We start from the raw sequence: 16,150 nt of genomic DNA on the forward strand, positions 1-16,150 counted from the left end.
GATCTCCAGGTTTGGCGCTTCCACTTTTAGCATAGCTTAGCATAATCCATTGAATCTGATTAGACCATTAGCATTGATCTCAAAAATAACCAAAGAGTTTCGATATTTTTCCTATTTAAAATTTGACTCTTCTGTAGTTACATCGGGTACAAAGGCCGGCGGAAAATTTAAAGTTGTGATTTTCTAGTCAGATATGGCTAGGACTATACTCTCATTCTGGTGTAATAATCAAGGACTTTCCTGCTGTAACATGGTGCAGGAGGCATAATGATATTACGTAGTGCCCGAAAATAGTCCCATGCTATTGAAAGAGACTAACGGGTCTGTTTTCGGCTGCTGCCTAATATCATTACCCCTCCCGTGCCTCTATTTTTGAGTGCGATGCTAATGGTCTAATCAGATTCAATGGATTGTGCTAAGCTATGCTAGAAGTGCTATCGCCAGACCCGGAGATCAGCTGAATGGACTACAAAACGGTAAGAATCAAATGTTTAACTTTAGGGGAGCTGGAAAATGAGTATATTTTCAAAAAAGTGGAGTGTCCCTTTAATAGTAGCTCATCAAAACTACGGAATACAACAAATGTATTTTATGTTATGACAAAAAAGTTACATTTTTGCATTTTCCCCTCCCTAAAATTAGCATTTTATCAGCCAGCTTCATGAGGTATTAACCTGTAATGCTTTTTAAACTGCTATTGAAGGAGTTCATATCTGTTCTGGGCTCTGATTGGCTGCTTTTCTTTCATTTGGTCCAAGTCATCTATTTCATAAGCATCTAAAGGGACAGTTCACCCAAAAATGATATGTCTGTCATCATTTTCTCAACCTCATGTTGTTCTTAACCTGTATGAGTTTCTTTATTATGTTAAATACAATGTTATTTTGATAAAGGATGCTAACCAATTGATGGCACCCATTGACATCCATAGTAGGACAAACAAAGATTATGGAAGTCAATGGGTACCATTAACTGTGTGCTTATCATCATTTATCAAGATATTGTTGTTTGTGTTCAATAGAATGAAGAAATTCATACAACATGAGGGTGATGATGTAAAAGAGATTTTTCATTTTTAGGTGAACTATCCTTGTAAATGGTAGTTTTGAAGTTTTTGCAATGAAAGAAAATATGTTTGTACAGTTACAATTTGTCTTTTAAAATAATTTCAAACATCTAAGCATAAAAATTCAGACTAAAAGTTTTTTTAAGACCATGAGGAACATTTCTGTCAAGTGAGCCTATAGCTTTATAGTGTACAGCTAAGGGACGTGCAGTTCGCTGGGACCCTTGTCTGACACACAAAGGCAGCTTTTGGCTTGACAGTAAAATGATCTTTCACATAAAAAGTAGATTTGCTTTTCAACCCTTTCAAAAACTCTCTCTCTCCAGTCCTACTGTGGTATTGTTCCCTGCTATGCAAGGAAGAACCCAGTGTAGCTACTGTACCACTTTGCCCCCCTGCTGGTGTGCCAGTCAGCCCCCTGACTGGATCTGGCCCTGTTTGAGTTATTTCAAATATCTCCCCCTGTGAGAGAGGTGAAGGACTGGGAGGGGTGTGATGCTGAAGTTTCACTGATCAATAAAATTGAAATATTTAGATACAGGTGTTCCTGCATTACATTGCTTAGCTCTCCCGGTGTCAGTGTGGGTTTACTCTGGTTTCCTTCCACAGGCCAAAGTCATGCATGTTATGTGAATTGGAGATGCAAAATTGCCCCTCCCGTAATGTGTGTATGGGTTAAACCAGTTTCCGAATCCCGCCATGAATATAGCCATAGATGCTGGAATGCTGTGAAGAAAAAAAAAATAAACAAACAAACATTGTTGAATCCGAGGTTGCTGTATGTGACAGTGTGTGGTGCTGTGGTGAAAGGTTGCGTATGTGGAATAGTGTATAGGTGTTTTATTTCGATGATGTTTCAAAGTTGTCGATAAGGAGGACAGGTCATGGTTTTCTCTCCAATAGGAGTTGCTCGGTCTTTGAGTCATTGTGACCCCCATGGGAATATAGGGGTCATATATTAACAAACACTGTACAAATGAACCATTGATAAAGCTGTCAGTGTAATCGTTCAGGCTTATACTTTATCTGTGGTTATTACTAACCAGTGAGGCATATTGAGCAATAGGGATTATAAATTTCTCATTAGAGTAAAAGTATATGGCTTGTGCTCTCCAGTTCCCACTACCCCATCTCATTGTCACCATGATAACTGTTATAGCTTCCTTTTTGTTATACTGTAGCGTTGCTATCCTTCTTATGTTCTCCAAACATCTCCCAGAGCTATTTACAACAAAATTCCAATTCGTTTCCAGAATTAAATTAGATTGATAGGTTTGATCCCAGGGAACAAACATACTGATAAAAGAAGTGTATAAATGTATCTGGCTTGTGACCACAGACTGTAAAAAAAGAGGGACGACGCGACGTTGCCTCCCACCATTGTAATGAAATGAAGCCAAAAATGTCCGACCACGGTCGCCGCCATGTTACGTAAAAACGTCAGTTTGGAGCCAAGGCATGCACAGAAGGAATCGTACGTGGAGCCAGAGGCGGAGCCGCGGTATCAAACTTCCGCCCAAATGCTTGCGCGACCGATTCAACCACGCCAATCATAACGACACGCCCCGTTTCTATAGCATTAAATTACTAGCTAAAATGAAACTTACCACAATAATGAACACTTAAACATATATCAGCGTGATAACAACTACTTGAAAGGACCAAAACCATCTTTCAGAAACTTTTACTGGAAGTTTAAATAATTTTTTTATTTAGAGCAGAGTCCCATTCATTTCAATGGAGAGGGCGGGGTTTATGACTTGTACTACAGCCAGCCACCGGGGGGCGATCAAAGAGCCAGAGGCTTCACTTTTCAAGGCTTATGAGGCACACCCGCTTGTGACTGTGTTGAATTTCTTTAAAAAGCAGTTCAGAAAATGTATCTTCTGTGGCCCTGAAGATTCAACTAATAAATTAAAGTGATACTCCACTTTTTTTGAAAATAGGCAAATTTTCCAGCTCCCCTAGAGTGAAACATTTGATTTTTTACGTTTTGGAATCAATTCAGCTGATCTCTGGGTCTGGCGGTACCATTTTTAGCATAGTTTAGCATAATCCATTGAATCTGATTAGACCATTAGCATAGCGCACAAAAATGACAGTTTTGATATTTTTCCTTTTTTAAACTTGACTCTTCTGTAGTTACATCGTGCACGAAAGTGGGCGAAAATAGTCCCCTTAGTTACTTTCAATAGCAGGGGACTATCTTCGGGCACTGCATAAAATCAATGTGCCTGCTGCAGCCATGGTACTGCAGCAAAGTCCTTGATTATTACGCCAGAATGAGAGTATAGTTCCTAGCAATATCAGCCTAGAAAATCTCAACTTTTAATTTTCCATCTGTCTTAGTACACGATGTCACTACAGAAGAGTCAAGTTTTAAATAGAAAAATTATCGAAAACTCTATGGTTAATTTTTTTGCGCAATGCTAACTGTCTAATCAGATTCAATGGATTGTGCTAAGCTATGCTAAAAGTGGTACCGCCAGACCCAGAGATCAGCTGAATGGATTCCAAAAAAAGGTAAAAATCAAATGTTTAACTCTAGGGGAGCTGGAAAATGAGCATATTTTCAATAAAAGTGGTGTCCCTTTAAAAGTGAGCCAGTTTGGAATTTTGCCAAACTTTGCCTCTATCTCTTTTTCTCAGGTCCTGATTTTAGCTGATGGTAACACAGAGGGCTTGGGCTTCCTTTACAAAAGGCTTCCCATGCTCTCCACCCTTGTTCCTCAGGATGGCAAAGCCACGGCGTACGTGTGTGAAAACTTCACCTGCACTCTCCCCGTCACCTGCCCGCAAGTGCTCAGGAGGCTGCTGCTGGAGTGAGAGGATCCGTCACGCTGCTTGAGCAACGTGGGTCGCTAGATATCTCAAAATTACACCGGCAGAAAAACAGCATCCATCAAACAACAGTCATGAAATGAAATGCACTGTAAGATATTACATGGTGGTAAGGTAAACCCCTGGGGGGTGCGGTATTGGTATTTGTGATGTTAAACCTCATTTCTAGACTTATCTTGCAAGCCAGTAGTCCTGGGAGATAAAAGTACAATAATATCATAATGTGAGGTGGAACATTGAGACTGAACCCTTTATAGGTTTGTCTCATGGGCTCAAGTGATTGACAGCCTGCTTTTAAAAAGATCAAGCATGTTTTTTCCACAACCTTTCTATGCACTGTATCTTACCAGACCTGGGAAAGAAATGTGCTGCGCCCTAGATAGAGAAATTAATATATATGAAATGAAAATATATGCAATGTATGCATACTGTTATACTCTATAGAATAATAAATACTTATACTGAGATCTGGTTAATCTATGCTTCCTTTACTGATTATATAAAACCAAAGGTGACTTGGCGGCCATGTTTGCAAGGACTCCAGGCAGTTATTTCAGTCATGCAAGATTAGAGGAAAACACCACCGTTTTTCAATATTTTACTATGTTCTTACCTCAACTTAGACAAATTAATACATACCTATCTTTTTTTAATGCGTGCACTTAATCTTTGTACAGCGCGTCGTAAATGTGTTAGCATTTAGCCTAGCACCATTCATTGCTTAGGATCCAAACAGAGATGAATTTAGAAGCCACCAAACACTTCCATGTTTTCCCTATTTAAAGACTGTTAAATGAGTAGTTACACGAGTAATGCTGTGTTTACACCAACCACGGTAGAGGTGTGAAGCGTGAGTGATTTCAATGTTAAGTCAATGTGAAGACGCGTTGCCGCACGTCAGGTCCCGCGGCGCGGATGAGGCGTTTGGCGCGGCAGAGACGTTTCCGCCTCATTTGCGCATCTAGCTCGCGCAAATGGTGCTTTTTGTGCATTTTGTGTTTGATGCAAATTGCCGGCTGACGCCCGAGTTGAAAATTTTTAATTTTTAATTTCGCGCCGCATTAACCAATCAGGAGCCTGCTTGCTGCTGTGGAGGCAGCCCCGCCCGGAGTCACTCATTCAACCTGAAGGAACGCTTGATATTGCTCGTGAGCAGTCACCCGGAGCTATATGACACAAGTTCTTATTTATATAGAGACAGGAATAAAAAGGACCTCGCTTAGAAGAGTGTCAGTGAGGACATCGGGCAACCTAATAAGTTGTAATACATACTTCACTTTTGAGTCACGTGACATTTATCGACATCAGTCATCTTGCAAACCGACAACAGCATAGCACTTGCCCCTCCCGCAAGAAGCGGAGTTTGCCTCTGACGCGCGAATGCATTCAAAATGTTCAAGCGGCAAACTAGGCACGGTAGACGCGATTTAGATGCCTCAAATGCGGTTGGTGTAAACTCAGCATAAGTATGGTGGCACAAAATAAAATGTGGTGATTTTTCCATCACCAGAGTGGCCATATTCAGCATATTGCATATCCCCATTCATAGCAGTGCCACATCTTTGGATATAAAAACGCATATTGCAGGTTGACTTGCAGGTGCATACATCTAATGCAAAGTGAACAATTAGGACTTAGCAAAATAACAGGTAAAATATCACTTGCTAAGCAAATGCATTGAATTATTAGGCCATTCAGATCTGTGCAAAGAAAGCGACACCGTTGAACTCATATTTGTCATATTTTTTCCATTAGAGATACTGAGCGATCTGTCTCTTTCACAGAGACAGCTCCCTTCCCATTCCACCCCCGCAACCTCACCAGCCGTGGGTGATGAGGAAAGACAAAATTAAACCATCTGCAGAGCTACAGTACCATGCGCTGTATCACGTCCATTGTAAAAAAAATCTTAAATGTTTCCTAAGCAGTCGGTGTAAGCATTGTGTCAGGTGGGCGTACACCGTAACTGTGACACAGTGAAACTCTAATTGCCCAGTGCTACGAAATAAAGCACAACTCATAAAGGGCAAAACTCCACTATTATGCCCATAATTCAGTCCCTAAGAGAGAGGAAGGGTGAAAATGTGCCCTGGCTATGCAAAGCAGCACAGTCAGCAAATGTTAGCTGACTGATTTTAGCTGCCTGTTTCCCTCTCGTAGGTTTGCCAGGAGACACGCTTCTCGCCATTTGTGTGCAGATTTTTGCGGAGGAGGAAGGTGAGGAGGGGGGTCTGCTCCAGTTACGTCGAGTCCTGTCTTCGTTTCTGACTTGTCAGGAGCACAAGCCTGCTTCGTCTCACCGTTTTGTATACCTCCAACAGTTTCAGGGTGATAAAGCACTTTCCTTACGTCTGCTTTTCGTGGACCTATAGAACCGACTTTTGGCATATACATCTTTGTGTCTGCGGTCACTCTTGCAACAGTTTTATTGTTTACTTCTATCTGTATGTGGTGACAGGCAGCCTGTACCTTCAAACTTTTCACATGAGAGGGACCCTCCATGTACACATTTATATAAGTCCGATAGTGTAGATCAAGGGCCCGGGGCCCTAAGAGAAGTGTCCCTTTGGAGATCATTACTGGATAAGATATGTGAATGGCTAGGAAAGTATCCTTACCTTAGCAAGATTGTAATAAGGCCACTGGAGGCTCCCATCCAAGAGGCAGCCTGGGAGACAGAAACGTCTGGAATTGAAGTGTTGAGAATTACTATAATATTCCATATTATTACTTTTTAATATATTCTTTGATAGAAAAATGCTAAACTTAGGATAGTTATGACTGGATGTGGTTTAAATATAGATAAGGATACATGAATGAAATATTTTCTCAAACCAAGTTCTTGATTAGAAACAAGAAATAAATGCAATTGTATATTATGATATGTGACATTTTGATAATCACGCTGTGATAAGATGTTTGCAGAACAAACTTCTGTATTCTGCAAAACAATTCACAGCATTTCCGGTTCAGGTCGTTTGCATGTGCTTCATTAAAGCGTCTATAACACACGTTGGACGTTTCTCAATGTCAAGGATACTTCCTTGGCATGATTAGCCCTTACATGTCACTTCCTTCAGAGGCTAAGCGAGGCTCCTCTTAAGCATTCGGAAGAACACGTTAAATGGAACAGGCTAGCAGGTGCACGTCATTGCGTCAATGAAACTTGTGCTTTCAGTGCTGCGCGCATAGGATTGTGGGTGATTTCAGCGCGCGAAGAGTGTGAATGATACAAATATGCATCCTTTCCTGTATATGGGACTCAGTCCTTGGCTGAAATTCCGAGGATCCTCCACTGTGGAACAGTCCTTCGACGGACGTTGATGACGTAGCATCCTCGAAATTCTGGCTTCCGATGATCCTTCCTTGACATTGAGAAACGGCTGCTGTTTCTGTGTATCTGATGTTAATCTGGAGTACCTATAGAGTAGTACTGCATCCTTCATATTTTCGAAGAGTCTTTACTTTTATGAGATTTATAAAAGATAGATTAGCTTTAACGTTTCTTTCCGATAACGTACAAAAAAAATTGGAAGGAGGAGTTACTAGCTGCGGGAGGAGCGAGTCCGAGTCAATACTTTATACAACACTGACTGGATAACTTTTGATTCACTACAGGTTCGTGTCGTTTAAATAATATGCACTTACGCGCCTATTTCCAACATAACACAGAAGTCTTACTTACCGCATGCAACTCATGACCCAGTTGGGACTTTTCAACAAAATCCAGCATTAAACACACACGCAAAACTCCACTTCTACCCCGGATAAACAAACTATATCCATTGTGTCCATAAGGCTGTCTTTCTTCTCCTTACATCCAAAAACACAATTCTTCTTTCGTGCCATTGTTGAGTTTGATATAAAACAAGCTGTTGCGTGAAGTGATGCCTGTAACGTAGTGTCCTCAGCTCTCCTGCTGATTGACGGATGGGTGGGGTTTTTCTGGGGGAAGTGCTCATAAAAACGAGTGATACGTATAGCGTACCCCTGAAACGTCAGCTGAACCTGTAATCGAAAAAAACTTTCCGAAACTTGTACGAACCCTGGCAAAGTGCATTCGGCACAGAAATACTCTGTAACATGTCCAACTGCTTTTTTGACACTTTGCATTTGTTTAGCATGAGGAAACAACTCTATAGCTGTGCTAATAAGTCAGAATGCTTGAAATACCATTAAACCACCCCTTTAAATGAAGATATTTAACTCCAGATGCTTTTAAAGAAGCTACCAAAGATAACCAATGACCATAGCATATGCCGATATTTTAAAGTGTTGTTAATTTTCTTTTTCTGGCTTACTTTAGTATTTTTATACTAAAATAGAATTAAATGCCCAATAATTAAACAACTTGCTAAGTTAGTTGAATACCCTAAAAGTCCATAGATACTGCCATCAGTTCATACTACACTGTAAAAAAGATATGCTTGTTCAACTTAAAAAAAAGTATACTTGGTTGCCTTAAAACTTTGAGTTCATTTATCTTAAAAATATAAGTTGACTCAAAAAAAGTTGTTGTGTCAACTAATAATTTCAAGTTGAAGTAATTCAACCAACTTGAACCAATTTTTTTATAGAGTGTACTGTACTGCGACGAAATCCATGCTATATCATACATATTTTACGAGGTGGCTAATTCGTATGAATTCGTAAGACCACATTCGTACATTTTTGAATGATTTGCTTTCGCCCGTCACAATGGGATTATGGGTGGGGTTTCATTATTTTATTATGATAATCATATGTTTTTGCACAATTCACTTCGTACAAATTCATGCGAATTAGCCAACTCATAATATACGTACGAATTCTCGTGAGATCAGGCTGATGAGACCTGTTTTCCTGTTTGTTCACGTGATGTTCTCCAAAAAGCCTATTAATCCTATTGATCGCTTTTATTGACACCAATGACTTCACTTTAATGAGGTCCCCTTATCAAGCTGTCCATCTGTTTCCTGGGAGAACCATTCTGGTAGCGACCTTTTTAAAACCGGTTTCTTAAAGCAACTTCTAATGGCTTCTGGTCAGACCTCTAAACTCCACTGGAGGAAATCTCTCATCAGCTGTGGACTGTATTAGTGTGAGTATTGATTTTTCGCTGTGTGAGTCAGGCTTATTGGCCGATGGCTTGTGGGATATCAGGTCCAGAGAGAGAAAGCAGTCACATACAGATGATTGATTATAGACCTCCGCTTTACTGATTGCAACTTCACATTCACAAACCAATTCTCACACTGTATGATCACAACATCATGAACGTCCACAGACAGGTCAAGTACAAGATTAGTAGTAATGAACCATTATAAAAATGAAAAAATGTATGAAAATAATCTATGATTTTTTTGCTGCCGTAATGCTTTTATTTTGGTTAAAAATGGTCTACATTTAATTGGAAATAACTTGTATCTTGTTTAGCTTAGAGCTTAAACTTCTCATCTACAGTAGATGGAGGTGTTTAATCTGTACATTTTCTCATCTTGGGAGAGGAAACATTATGTATATATGGGTAATTCTCACGAAAACTTGGTTTTAAAAATGTCAAGCATGAAAATGTAAAAATTGCTTAAATTTACTTTTTTTCCCACCAGACACTGAAAAACAAAGTCTGGAGTAAATGTGAACATTAATTTAAAAACTTTTACTTATCATTTAACACTTTTTGTAACATAATTAAAAAAATTAGTCCTAAAAATCTCATTACCGCAACAGTCAGAAAACATCAACACTGACATATTTTCAAAATGACATGACAAACCTGAAAGAACATAATTTGGAGATTCTGCACATGCATTTAAAATCAAAGTATTATGCTTCTATTAATTAAATTAACATTTAATAAGCATCTGTTGCGGTAATGATAATCAAAATGTCGTGTAAGCATTCTGACAAGACAATATTGCAAATTAACTGTAAAAAAATGATCTTACCTGGTAGCCATCTTGAAGTAACTGGTCCATGTGCTTGATCACTCAAAATCAAACTTTATTAAAATTCTGTATGTGTGCTTAAACTGTTCTCAAAAAGTGTTGCGGAGGATGAGAACATCAGGCATGGACACATCATTTTCCTAATTTTTCTTCATTATTATTATAATACATGAATATTCAGTAAATATTTTTTCTGTCATCTAAAGTAGTCTAGCAAAACATCTATTTATTTTTTTTCTTAATATTTTTGTGTTAATTTGATTAAATTACAACACAACGCATGTTCAAACACAGCGGACACATTGCAGTAATGAGAATTTCCGCAGAAAATGAGATAAAATTTCCAATTATAAATTCTTATGTTGAAATCACACATTGTGCAAGGTAGAACACAGTATTGTGTTAATTCTGATGCTTTTTAATGTTACTATATTACACATTTTAAAGCTAAAATCATTCGTGCCGTGGTGTTTCAATGGTTTCGTGAGAATCACCCATATGTACATTTATTCTGTTCTTACAACTGGGGAATCATCTGTTGTTAAAACAATGAAAGCTCAAACCGCGGAGAGTATCCAGTTAAAAAAGGGAATGCGATGGAGCTTGTGCTAAAACCAGAGTTAGGGGGCTTGCACACCAAAGCATTTTATGTTTTCAATTGTTTTTAATTAAAGCGGCGCGCTTTTCAAAAATGCAAGCAGCTGATGCGTTTTGTCTGCGTTGAGCGCCGGCATGAAAAACTGTGTTTTTTCCGCTCTGAGCAGCGATAGTTGAAAATTTTCAACTTTGGGTGAAACGCTCAGCTCGTCAATGTCACTTCTCACTCGGCCGTCCAACCACAGTGAAGGATGGGCGTGACAAATATCACCATAACCAACTGGCGCATGGTTCAACGACTGATAAACAAAGCAGAAGTATCATAGCAACCAAAGCGCTCAGCTGGAAAAAGATGGCAAACACCTACAGACTGCCATTTTCAGAAGCGTTTAAACGCTTTGGTGTACACTTAAAAGGATTAAAATCTGGGGCACAGGTGGCTTTTTCATGTGAAAAAGCTAAGGCAACTATCTTAAAAATGTACGTTTTCATTTAGTCTGGACAAATGTGACAGATATTTTACTTTAGGCGAAGTCATAGCCTAGTAGTTAGAGAGTCTGGCTTGTAATCTAAAGGTCACCTGTTCTAGTCTTACGGCCAACAGTTGTGACTGTGGTGGCCTTGAGCAGACATCTTAACAATTGCCTAATTTTTCCCCAGGTGATTCAGGGATAGCTGTCCACTGCTCCGTGTGTGTGTCTTCACCACTCACTGTGATGGGTTAAATGCAAAGGTCACATTTCGAGTATGCGTTACCATACTTTACAAAACGTATCAGACTTGTTCAGATGACATTTTTTTGGAAATATGACTTTTAGGATGTATTCGAGTAGCGTGGCAAAGCACACGTACTGAAAATAGCTCTACAAATAAATGCAATTTTAAAGTTAAAACAGAGGTGGAGATAGAGAGGCCAAACCTTTGGACTGCAGCTTTAAACTGATAAAATTTTCACACGAGTTCAGTTACTTTCTCATGTATTGTAAATGTGCGCATGTGGACAAAATGGCAACACATTTAACATTCAGACTAAAACATATGTAAAATTAATGTGATTTTTCTGTAAGGTAGAAAACAATCATTTTTTCAGGTAAATGTTGGTTTGTAAATTCAGATAAAACATGTTGTGCCATTTATTTTAATATAAAGAAATAAGTATCAACTTTTCATTGTTTAACTTTTCTAAATGAAATGTAAAGACGGTGATTCTGTGATGCTTTCAACATAATTTTTTTTTTTTTTTGGAGTGACCCAGCAAAGCAATAAATAACAACCAATAATGTGTGTTTGGGATAAAACATGTATTTATGTACTGTAATTCTTTTTTTAATAATACTGTTATTTTCAAATTCAGTTTGGTGGTTCTGAAATGACAGACTTTGCTCCAATTATTTATCATTTTTCTATTTTACCACCTTCTATTTTCCAGTGCTGGCTTGCTGTTTGGTTGGACATATTTTTTTTTGCAAATGGATCAAAGCAATAGTTGGCTCTTTTTTACTGTGGACTCCTTCTTCCCTATACATCTGTGCTTCCCAGAGGAGACAATTATCCATCCTCCAGCCACATGCTCAGTACACACTCCCAAACCAACACACTGTGTCATCCAATTGGAAAACTGTTACCGTAGCAGCAACAATGTGACTCCCTGTGTCATCAGCTTGAATGCAATGCTTATGATTCTTATGCATGTAATGTTCTCTCTGTCTTTCTCTCTCTCTCTCTCTCTCTCTCTCTCTCTCTCTCTCTCTCTCTCTCCCTTCAAGTGTATCAGGTGGATTCCAGTTTACCCGCTGGCAGGAAGTCTGAGTAGGTGGAGTGTGTTGTGGGTTGGTGCTGACAAAGCCAATGATTGATCTGATTTCAGCAGTCTCCGTTGCCCTGTGCACGAGCTGTTATGGAGGAAGGGACCTGCCCATACATATTCATCAGTAAATAAGGTCAGAGAAAAGAGGAAGATCACAAACACAAGGGACAGGGTTTAGGCAGTAAATTAATTCCAGTGCTTCGCCGCGACCCATGGTAGATGTGACATTTTGTTGTGCACACAGAGCGTTGGCCAGTAGGGAACGGTCTGTCATTTTTGCAGCTTCGCAATTGGATAATGATATAAAGGCAGAAGTGAAGGAGCTGATGTGGTCAAGTGAGGTCAGAAACATGCAGTGAGTTCATATGGCGTTGTCACAGTGTATTAGTGTTACGAGGATGTCCTGCTTTCATGATTTGAAACCATTACGTCGTATACAGTCTGCTCATGACTCTGCACGATCAGGAAGATCCAATCAGGTGGCACATTCCCAGAATTCAGTGCTGCGAGGTGCAGGAGATTGAAAGTCTTGAATGTATTCCATCACAATGTTTTCGGCTTGATTTTGTTGTGCAAGCTTTTTTAGATTAATTCAAATTTACATTTCTTTTGGACTCTGTCTAAACTTGACATTCCCAATTATAAAGTGCTAACTTGTTTGAGGCCGGGGAGTGTTGGGGATATAACAGATTCTTCAGGCTGGATCTCTTAAGCTTTCAAAGGCAGGGTCCATCATCTCTGAAAGCCAATGTTGATATTTGAAATCACCTAAACAAACACGCCCCTACCCCAATAGAATCTGGACCTTCATTTGATAGACCCGCCCCACTCATACGCAACCGAGGCAACAATGTAGTTTAGTAGACACACTCCTTAATGCTGATTGGCTACAAGTGTGTTTTGGTAGTCGGGCCCCGTCTCCCTTTTCCAAAGCGTTTTTCAGATATCGTGCACTCCGCCTTTAAGTACATTCTCAGAAAAAAGGTCCAAGAAGTTACAAAAGTTGTCACTGGGGTGGTAAGCAAGCAAGAGGGCAAAATCTTGGTTTCAGACAAAAAGGATTGATGTTATGGAGTGGCCAGCTCAACCCCCTGAGCTCTACCCCATTAAAAACTTGTGGGGTGACATTAAAAATGCAATTTCTGAAGCAAAACCTAAAAGTTGACAGGAACTGAATCCTGTGCTGAAATACCTGCCAGTAGCTGGTTGACTCGATTTGACACAGATGCGCCGCAGTTATCAACAACAATGGTTATGCAACAAAATATTAATAATTCAATAGTTTAAAGTAAAGTTAAAGAGCGCCTATTTCATTGCAAAAAACAACAGTATTTTGTGTATTTGGTATAATACAATGGGCCCTATTTAAATGATCTAAGTGCATTGTCTAAAGCGCACGGTCTAAATGGGCGTGCTTGATGCCACTTTGCTAATTTAACGATGAGAAAAATGGTTTGTGCGCCGAGTGCACGGTCGAAAAAGGGATGTTCATATTCTCCTAATGAGTAATGGGTGTGTTTTGGGCGTAATGTGCAATAAACCAATGAGAGTCTTATCTCTCATCCCCTTTAAAAGCCAGTTGCGCTGGCGCTATGTCTAATCCCTATTTAGATGACGGACTTTGTAAACTGAAAAACTAAGCGGAGGAAGAAGACCCATTTCATTTTTATTGTAATTCAATTTCAATTTTTTTTCATAGAAGTACAAATAGCAGGCTTTTAATGGCTGTAAATGTATTGATATCCTACATAATCATTGTAATCTCATAAAATAATTTGCAAATATGCAAGAAAAGGTTTGTACTCTAAAAATACAAACAAGACATAAAGAATTAAAAAAAACCTGCGGAGAGCCGAAGCGTTTCAGCACTCGGACAGCGCCATGGGATTTTTAAAAAGCATTACTTAAAATGTTTCTCATCTCACCATATCCAGAGGTACAGAGTCATCATATACAATAAATATGTAGGGTAGCTTTTTAAAAATAGATGCATTTGTTCAAAGCAAAGCATTTATTTAAGGCTACAGGTGAAGCAGCTCTTTACACCTTCTAACGTCTCATAATCAGTCCTCATTTATGTCCAAGAGACTCAATAATAATCTTTTACATTTCAATCCTTTAATCTTTCATATTTAAAAGCGTTTTTGTGCTGCTGCACATTCATGTGTGTGGTAAACAAACCCGCGTTGTTGTCTCGTTTAGGCGCATATTTCTAGGCGCTCATTAATTAACAAAAACATTGCGTCGAGTGTATGGTAGAGCCCAATGTGGTCACGTGGTTTATGGTTAAAAAACACATTATTTTTCACATACCGTACGTTTTGTAGCTCCTGATTTCCATCGCTTCCTGAAACGCACGGATTTTGTACAAAACTCATCGATTTGAAAAGCTCTGTGTCCCTGATTGGCCAGCTAATGATTGGCCTCAATACCTTTGATGTCAGTCGGAAATGTGACGCTCCTTTCCATGTTTGAAAGATTTGGTTGCTAACAGGAGATAACTTACAGGTTGTGAGTCCGAAGCGAGAGGAATTATGATAATGTCGGTCTTGTCTACATCACCAATCCCAGGAAGTAAACTGTTGCCTACAATCCGTGTGTTTGTTGAAGTACAAGGAAAGAGATTTAAGCGGGAGGCGATAACTTGTGTCACAGTTTACTTTAGGGTATATACCTTTTGCATATCGTTAACTGGTAATAATACACACTTACACACCAAATAAATGTAAATCGGACAATAGGTGCCCTTTAAATATTAAGACATTTCTAAAGTGTCAAAAATGAGAAAAATGTTGACACTGATATTTTTTAACAACTTAATATTCATTTTCTTTTGTAACCCTAACCCTTTAAAAGAACAAGACGACTTGTACATTTTGTTCATGCTTTGATTTGGAATTAAATGTGAAAGGTTTTCAATACATTTGAAATAAGAAAATATATATTTTTTCACTTTTATTAGTATACTGCTATTTAAAAAAATTGCTAAATTACAGCATTGTACCTAAATAGTTACCTCAGAGGTACAGTTGACGACTGTACCTCTGAGGTAACTATTTAGGTGCAATTATGTAATTTTTGAAAGCATACCGCCCTACTGACAGCTGGCAGTACATTCTGACAGTACATACAGGGATATGTGCCCACAGGTGATACAAAATGAGTACACTCCCAGCAATAGACACTCCTTACACTCCCGGCAGTAGATGGTGTTTATGATACATAACATTTTTCTCCTATTATTTCATATTTACTTTGTGCACCAGTCAAAGCTGAATGTTGTCTGGATGCTCTTTTGGGGATGTCTAGCCTAAACTATACAGATTTACTGTAGATCATTTTTATTGCTCTTAATAGTGATCTCCTGTATAGCTCAGTAATGGAGCATTGCGTTATCAGCACAAAAGGTCATTTTGGTTTCATTCTGTATACAAAACATTTATACCTTGTAATGCACAAAACTGTCTGCCATATGTGTAAATGTAAATGATCTAACTGCTTATTTCTGTTCTCTGTCAGATTGCAGTATGGGAGAATGCTTCATGATAAGTTGTTACATAAAAGTTTAATACAATGGTTTGCCACGGTTGCTGGAAACACATTTGCAAATTATAAAATCTTTAAATAATTAACTGAACCACAATCAAGCTGTCAGGGAATTTTATTGTGTTTGCTATACTAGATTTTATACTAGATCTTGCTAGATTTTGTCAAAAATGAAAACATAAACCCATGTTGCTAGCACAGTTGAGCTACTGAAATACAGTAAACTTGCAAAATGTAGCCTATTTTAATTTTTCATAATCATACAGTGGGCGAAATTAAATAAAAAATACACCCACATTTAAATTAGCCATAGATGTAGTCAGGATCTCTCGCATCACTTGTAAGATTTATTGGGTTTGGTCAGAA

At 38.7% G+C, this 16,150-nt stretch overlaps 1 protein-coding gene across 1 annotated transcript in view; it reads left to right on the forward strand.

Annotated features, from left to right (window-relative positions):
• The window catches only part of spata20 (spermatogenesis associated 20), a 61,632-nt gene extending 57,258 nt beyond the window's left edge, over positions 1-4,374 (forward strand). The window contains exon 16 of the mRNA XM_055175351.2: positions 3,716-4,374. Within this exon, the coding sequence (XP_055031326.2) occupies positions 3,716-3,892 (177 nt within the window). The 3' untranslated portion in view covers positions 3,893-4,374. The remainder of the gene's footprint in view (positions 1-3,715) is intronic.
• Positions 4,375-16,150: the final 11,776 nt, after the last annotated feature.

The sequence above is a fragment of the Misgurnus anguillicaudatus genome, chromosome 4 (assembly GCF_027580225.2).
Source record: "Misgurnus anguillicaudatus chromosome 4, ASM2758022v2, whole genome shotgun sequence".
NCBI classification, from domain to species: Eukaryota; Metazoa; Chordata; class Actinopteri; order Cypriniformes; family Cobitidae; genus Misgurnus; species Misgurnus anguillicaudatus.